The 8,163-nt window shown below is 42.8% G+C and overlaps 1 protein-coding gene across 1 annotated transcript in view; it reads left to right on the top strand.

Moving 5' to 3' along the window:
• The window catches only part of LOC107115095 (epithelial chloride channel protein-like), an 81,581-nt gene that overhangs the window by 22,482 nt on the left and 50,936 nt on the right, over positions 1-8,163 (top strand). Inside the window, exon 4 of the mRNA XM_015416707.1 lies at positions 2,537-2,645. Within this exon, the coding sequence (XP_015272193.1) occupies positions 2,537-2,645 (109 nt within the window). The remainder of the gene's footprint in view (positions 1-2,536; positions 2,646-8,163) is intronic.

Below are 8,163 nucleotides of genomic sequence, written 5' to 3' on the forward strand. Positions count from 1 at the left end.
TGTCGTAGCAGATCTCCAGGTGACACCTGGAGGCTGGCAACCCTACTAGACAAGTTTGCTTAGCTGAGTGGGGTCTTATGGAGGTGCCACCATGAAAATAGGCAAAATCAAGACTGCCCATACATGTGCCTTCTCTGTTGTGGCTCCCACATTATGGAATGGCCTATTTGATGAGGTCAGGAAGGCTGCCACTGGCCTGGAATTCCACAAAGTATGCAAAACTGAATTATTCAGGAGGGCCTATTTTACACAGTTGACAGAACTGTACTTTAATGAAATGATTCAGAGAGATGCTTTGGTAAATGGATAGACAGTGTGTGGATTATAACCCTGGCCGCTGCTAGCAGCAGGCAGCGGGAGTCTATCCTCAAAAATAAGGTTTCTGGTATGGCTAGTTGTGGGGCAGGGCTTTTAATTAATGTTTTGCATAATATATATTGTTTCTTTCAGTAAGTGTGGTCCTATATATGTAATTTCTGCAGTGTTTGATCATGTTATAGCTTATACTTTGCTTCAACTCTGTTTCAGATTTTGTCAATCCAAATTCTACTACATTGTTTATTGGATGTCTCATCCTATTGATTAATTTATACTGTGTAATTCGCTTTGAGTCTCAGTGAGGAAGGTGGTCCATATATAACAAATAAATTTAAAAAAAAGAAAGCAGGAAGGTAGGAGTCACTGAAAAAATGCCAGACAAAACAAAAAAGTCTTCATCTAATGGCAGAGGTGGATGATAAAAGGAGAAAGATGAATAAGAGAGTTCCATAATTTTTGCACTACGACTGTCAAGTAACAGTATTTGCATCAGATCCATCACCATATTTTCAACCTATAGAGACATATTCCACATTTATAAATGTCTGCTTGGATCCTATGAAAAACCACTTCTATTAGAAGGGATTTCCATCAGTGGAAGGGAACACCTTACCTCCCCCTCCCGCTGCAGCCCCAAATGCCCGTCCCAGGGCTTGTCTTGGGAGACAGGACCCCCAGCAAAATCATGATGGAGGAATTAGAGGTCTGCTTTGGGAGGGGGAAAATCCTTCCATTTATGGAAATGTTCTGCTGGATCCAACCAGTAATAATGTATTACTACTTACTTATTAATAGTTATATTTTTTATTTTCTTCTGTGGAACTCAAAGTACTGTAACTAGGCTTCTTGGAAAGTCTTCTACCAAGGCCCTTTCCAGACCCTGGGTTTTTTTAGTTTCAGTAAGGACCATATGTTAAGGTTGAAGAGGAATGCTTCAATTAACTGCTCTTTTCCACACTCATGCCTTAGTCAAAGCCATTACCATTCCACTTAAAAGGTGCACAGCCAAGGAAAGCTAACTAAAAATATCACCATCTTATAGCTGTATCTTGCAACATTTCTTCAACTGCATGTGCAGGGCCGGCTCCCCTGCTAGGCCAACTAGGCACCTGCCTAGAGCAGGAGGCCCTGGATGGGGGCGCCGAAGTTCGCCTCCCCGCTGCCAAAAGCCGGCACCGATCTGGAGATCGCCGAGGCTCCCCTCAACATCCCGCCTGCCTGGCCCCTCTCCGGTGACTTCTCCTTACCCATGGCCGGTGGGGAGAGGCCATGGGTTAAGAGGGGAGCCTGCTCCGGGGCTGCACTTGTTGCCGCCTGCCAGGGGAGCCAAGGCCGCCGGAGCTGCTGCAGGCACCGCCAGGCAGGACTTGAGGTAAGCGTGCCCTGCTGCTGGCTGGCTGGCTGGTGCACGTGAGCCCCAGCCCAGCTCCTTGCCCACCTACCTCCTCCCACCATGGGCACTTGGTTGGTGGTGGCGGCGGAAGCTCCAGCGGCAGGTAAGCTGATTCAGTGGCTGGCTGATTCACACAATCCTCTCCCCCCCAGTACGCTTTCTTTCTGCCAGCGCCTGAGCCAGCCAGCCAGCTCTCTGCCTTGGACCGCACAGCCCTTTACCCCCTCGCCACCTACCTCCTCCCGCCACGGGCACTCGGTCGGCGGCAGCTCCAGCAGCAGGTAAGGAGCGCTGCCAAGAAGGGGGTAAAGGGCTGCATGGTCCCAGGGCGCACCGAGGTGGAGGGCTGGATGGCTGGCTGAGTCACACAATCCTCTCCCCCCCCCAGTGCACAAACTTGAGGTTGCGCCACCGGTGCCGTGGTGCTTTCTTTCTGCCATGCCTGAGCCAGCTAGCCAGCCCTCTGCCTCGGCGTGCCCCGGGACCGTGCGGCCCTTTACCCCCTCTTGGCAGCACTCCTTACCCGCCGCTGGAGCTACTGCCGCCGACCAAGCACCCGACCCACCTGCTGCTGGGCTCCCGGGAGGTTGGCACCTGTAGCCTCGCCTAGGGGGCAGCCTCACCTCGGGCCGCCCCTGTGCATGTGTTTAAAAGCTGTAGGAGCCCTAATACCTGGTTATCACTTTTCTAGCTACCCAGTTGCTATTTTGACTGTACAATGTTTCCTATTTGAGGGATTTAGGAAAAAGCTGACAACTAATATCTAACTAACTGTATATTGTAAATGTAAATAATTGTGTATTCATTTTTACTGGTTTTGTATAGGTAGAGTCTTGGTCCATGAGTGGGCTCATCTCAGATGGGGTGTATTTGATGAATACAACAATGATGCACCTTTCTATCCTGCTGGGCAAAACAGGGTTGAAGCAACAAGGTACCAACCCAGATGTTTTGGTTGATGTGAATACTATTTGATGCCAATCTAGAAATTAGGCAGTAGCTTGCTTTTTAATTTTTTTTTACTGTTGACTGCCTACACAGGTCTGAATTTGAACAACTGTGTTAGAACCGGCTCAGAGACATCCCACAACTGCTGGATGACACCTATGAAATGACTTGCTTTTCCAATTTAGTTTTAATAAACTACAACTAGTAATCAGGAAAAGTAAAAGTAATGGGTATCAAGAGAAGTCATTGTTGTAGATAGCATCTTTGTTAACAGCTCTTGTTAATAACAGGGATTCGTGCACAAAAATGTGTTCTTCTCTTCCTTGATTTGGCTTCTTTCAGTTTGCTATTAAAGTCATTTGCTTTAATTATTCACTTTGGTTTTCATTTCCACTGGTTTCAATGGGAATCATTGACAGCACATTGTATTATATGCAGACAAGATGACAGCCAGTGATGCATGTGTAAGATTAAACTGATCTAGGTGACAGGCAAGACTGTCATGTGACAGGGTCACCAGATGCAGATTGCACTAAGTTGCATCACCTCAATTAACTGTCACCATGAGTTGGCAAAATGTCTCTGATTGGTGCTAGTAATGTATATAAGGAATGTAGTCCTATAGTCAGTGTTCCACACCTGTGAGAGCGTTCTGCGAAGCACCTTGTCGGTCAGTTCTGTGAATCTGGGAAAAGGCATGGTGAATGGACTAAGTGTATATATCTCTAAATAAAAGCCACTGTATATAGCTCCTATACAGCAACCTGAACTCTTTATTATTCGGACGCTTCGCGCATGCCGTCAATCATCTCAGGCTGTAATTTGGTGTTCATCCAGTTAAGATCAAAAGATCAGGGACTGTGCTCCTCTCACAAAGGATCTTCCTTTCCTTCCTCCAACTTTCAGACAGATAGGAGAGAGCACCCCCTATTGTAATTAAAATTCTCGCTTACTAAGTGGAGAAGGGAGGCTTTTGAAAACAAAAAGAATTGGAAAGCATGGCAGAGTGAGCACAGATAACATATAAATAATAAATTAAGGCTGCGATCACGCATACTAAATCATCCACTTTACTAAATAATCCACTTTCAATCCACTTTAGAACTAAATTTTACTGTGTGAACTGGCAAAATCCAGTTGGAAAGTGCACTGAAAGTGGATTGAAAGTGGATTATTTAGTGCCTGTGATAGCAGCCAACATGTCATCGCGTAGGTACTACATTTAGCCAGGAGGATGAGAAAACCACAACCCAACTCCTGTATTTTACGTGCAACATAAGTTTCCTTGAGTATATTTATTACCTTAAATGGGGACTTGGAAAGGATTCAGTCCAGATCCTTGCGGAAATTTCTTGGACTTCCTTCACACACAAACAATTCCTTTAATGGCATTTCACAAGAGTAAAAACATAATATCTGAGAAATGTATTTTAAAAATCAGATTCTGCATAAGATAGAATTTCGTTAAAAATTACCCTATATTGAGTGACTACAAAATTTTACTACGTATAGAAGCAGCCAGTAAAAACTTTGCCACAAGTTCAGTTATGTCTTCCTCAGTGCTATTCAACAGAAATAGTAGTTTGTTTGGCCTGGAACAATCTAACACTCTACCCAAAATTGGTGATAAAATTAGTTTCCTAATGGAAGCATAATAACATTCAAACAGCACATGGTACACTGTTTCAATCGTTTCACATGTACAAGGGCAAAGTCTATGGGCAGAGGGAATACCTTGGAATCTTCCAAATAAAATTGCCAAGGGTAAGCCTAGCCAGTGTAAAAATTCTGCGCAATTTTGGAAATTGCAGTTGGAAGAAATAACTGTGCAAGTATCTTACCATGGGAATTATCCCATGCTTCAGAGGGGAACAAGCCTTATTGGCTGCATTATACAAGTTCCACAACTCTGCCTCCAGTAATCTGCTCCTTATTTTGTGGAACACCTCTGTTTCAGAGAGCATCAGCATAGATTCAATAGAGATATTCAAGGATCTCAGTTTTTTCTCTATTATGGAATGCCAGGGTGAACCCTCAGTCTCAGTTAACATCTGATAACTATAGCTAGTGGGATTTCAGTTATAGTGCAGTTGGGCCCAATATTTGAAGGTCATAAGCCATGCCCTCATAGACATAAGGCTTTGACCACATTCCGGACAGAGGGCCTCATATGGGGAGCAAGGTGGAACCCCTAGTATTTTTCTTAAAAAGCTCGAATGCACCTGTTCAATTGACTTATTAACTGCCTCGATCCACACAGGGGCTCCATAAAGTAGTTGGGATTCTATTTTTATATTAAATACTTTTAACACAGATGGCACAAATTGGTTCCCCCTCTCTGAGAAGTAAAACTGTAGGAAGGCATTGACATTTGCCTTAAGGTTAATTGCTATCCTGCGCTGGAGTGTCTAATTTGTGGTGGCATGAAAATAAAGCCCTAGGTACTTAAAGTATCTTACTTGCTCAAGCTTATGGTCACCATTGGACTTTCTTCTTGTGTTCCTTATGCAGCTTTATGCTTAGAAACCAGTCAAAGGCTTCTATCGACCAGAGCATGGCTGATAACAACTCAGTTCTGGCTTAAACTTCATTTCCATGCTAAAGCTAAACGTATTATTACTCACGTGTTATTACTGCACGTTAACTGAGTCCCATCTCTCTCCATGGCTTAGATATGTAGAGGAGAAACTCTTTACAATGGGAATATCCCTGGATTATTTAGCCCCCTTTTTAGATAAACAAGCCTATGCTATTATTAAACAAAGATTTCTTGACATCGAAAGGCAAGAATTTAGGAAACGTGCAGCCAGCAGATGCTCCCCAAGTAGGTTGGGGGCTTTTGACATTGGCTCTACTGCGAAGTATCTGTCAAGTTTAACAGCCCCACATCATCACAGAGCATACGTGCTTGCACGCTTTACTGTTCTGCCATCAGAGGTGCTTTTAGGGAGGTACTGCCAGATACCATATGTAGACAGACTTTGTCCTTGCTCTCGAAAAGATATAGAATCCACTACACACACCATACTTCATTGCCCCCTCTATAGGGATATCCGATCTCGTTTTATTACTCCATTTCTAGAGGGTGAGAGCTGACACTCTGATGACTCAATTGTTCACTTTCTTCTGTTTAATTCTAATTGGGAAATAATGGAGGCTGTTGCAAAATTTTTATATTATGCAATCAGAAGACGAGGCTTGAATAGCCAAGTGTAAGTGACTGACGCATCTTAGTATTTTCCCGTATTTCCATGATATTTTGTGCTTTCATGCCAATAAAGTTTTTTTGTGTGTGTGCGTATATTTATTAGGATTGCCATCCTGTAGGTGTCATCCAAGGGGAGTGGGAACATGGGGGGGCACTGTTGAGCAATGGCATTAGGTTACTTCTGGGGAAAACCAAAAGTGATATCATGCTTCTCTAGGAATTGCCAGGAACTCTATGTGTGTGACATCAGTTCCGGGTTTACCCCAGAAGTGACATGATGCTGTTATCCAACAGTGATTTTTTAAATCCCTTCCTCTATCCACTGTAGTGCCAGCAGGTAACAAAAGTTGGGGGCAGGAGATTTCCCACCACCTGAAGGCAAATGGCAAGCCTAGTGTTTATACATAAGTTTATTTATTTGTGTATAAAGCATACTGGGTGTGTGTGTGTGTCTAGTTCTAAGAAAAACATAGTTGTGTGCTTTTTCTCACTGCACTGCATTTCTTTTAGCCTTTTTCTCCCAGCCTGGTTCCGATACTGGAAGAGGGCATGGCTGGGAAGAAATGCTAAAACTGATGGAGCACACTCATAAGACACAGAGAGGAACAGTGCTCTCTATTTTTGGTTCAAAATAAACTTGCTTTATAGCCCCCCTCCCGCTTATGTCTAGTCTGGTTCCTAGTTTTAAAAGGCTGCTTGCCATTTCTGCTCTATTTCAGCTAATAACTGTTGGGAGCCAACAATATTTATTGGGGAAATACTTATTTCTGTGAGCCCATTATTGGGGGCCTCAGATGCTTCTTTTTAAAGGAAAATAAAGATGTCAAGAGTTCTGATCTAGCTGATCTGATTTGGCTTTAGGGCATTGGATGTTTGTAAGTGCTGGCTGCCCACAGACTAAATACCCATGCGCCCCCCCCCTCCTGTTTCAGCCACCAAAACCAGCACAGGAATTCTGCCTTCTCCCATGCAGCAGGGTGTGTGCATGTGTTTTTAAAACTGGATTAGTTCTAATAAGTTAATTAATTAACAAACAGCGGTTCTTCATTTTAGGATCTGAGAAGTTAATACTCAACTGTGCATGCCTACTGTTTGATTACTAGTAGGACAGATACTTCTATGGCAGATCCTTATAGTAGGGTGGCCGTGGGTGCCCATGGCATCCATCAGCATCTTTCCTGGTGTCCATCAAGTGTTTTTAGAAACTGGCCAGGGCCCAGTGAGCCTTCTGTACAGGAGGGCTTCTGACTGGATGTGCAGACTTCTAAAAAAATGGCTTTGGCAAGAGCTGCCACCACAGCACAAAGTTATTTACTGCACAACTGAAGGTAAAACTGTGTGTATGCAATAAAATATTTTAAATAATATATTCATTTAAAAAGGCATCCTGTTAAGCAGAGCTTCTGCCTGAAATGTTGAAGAGTTAATTTAACTCTTTCTCCCTGCATAACCTTCCTCCCTGACATTTTGTGATTAGATCCACCTCCTGTGGCAGTCATTTTGTGCTTGCGCCTACCATCATGTGTCAGAATTCTAAAGATGCTCATAGGCAGGGCTGGTGCCAGGTTTTTTTTTTTTTGGTAAACAAATTTTATTTTCATAGGAATTCAACATTTAAAATTTAACAATTTCATCTTTTCCATTGTTTACCCCATTCCCATTTCCTCCCCTCCCTCCTGTGGCTTCCCGCAATGCTTCCCCCCCGCTCCACATTCCATTACATCATCAATTATATCATTTTCTTATCATTACAATCTCAAGATAACATCATTTAACTTAATATTGCTCTAAACATATTAAATTTTGTTTCACATCCCAGTTCTTTTCCAAATATATTTTAAAGTCACTCCATTCTTGAAAAAACACGTCATCTTCTTTGTTATTCAACTTTTTCGTGATTTTATCCATTTCAGCCATGAACAGAACTTTTTGTATCCAGTCTTCAATTTCTGGCACTTTCTCTGTTTTCCAAAATTGTGCATAAATCATTCTCGCTGTTGTTATTAAGTACCAGAGTAAAGTCTTTTTAGTCGTGTTGACTTCTTCCATTTTCAGTCCCAAAAGCAGAATTTCTGGTGCCTTTTTGAAAGAGCATTTCAATATTTTTTGCATTTCTTTGTGGACTTTTGTCCAAAAGTCTACAGCTTTCTCGCAAGTCCACCACATATGGTAAAATGAGCCCTCATGAGTCTTACATTTCCAGCATTTGTTTGACATATTCTGGTTCATATTTGCAATTTTTTTCGGAGTCATGTACCACCTATACATCATTTTATAGCAATTCTCTCTAACATTA

The sequence above is a fragment of the Gekko japonicus genome, unplaced genomic scaffold (genome assembly GCF_001447785.1).
Source record: "Gekko japonicus isolate JY-2015 unplaced genomic scaffold, Gekko_japonicus_V1.1 scaffold16, whole genome shotgun sequence".
Lineage (NCBI taxonomy): Eukaryota > Metazoa > Chordata > Lepidosauria > Squamata > Gekkonidae > Gekko > Gekko japonicus.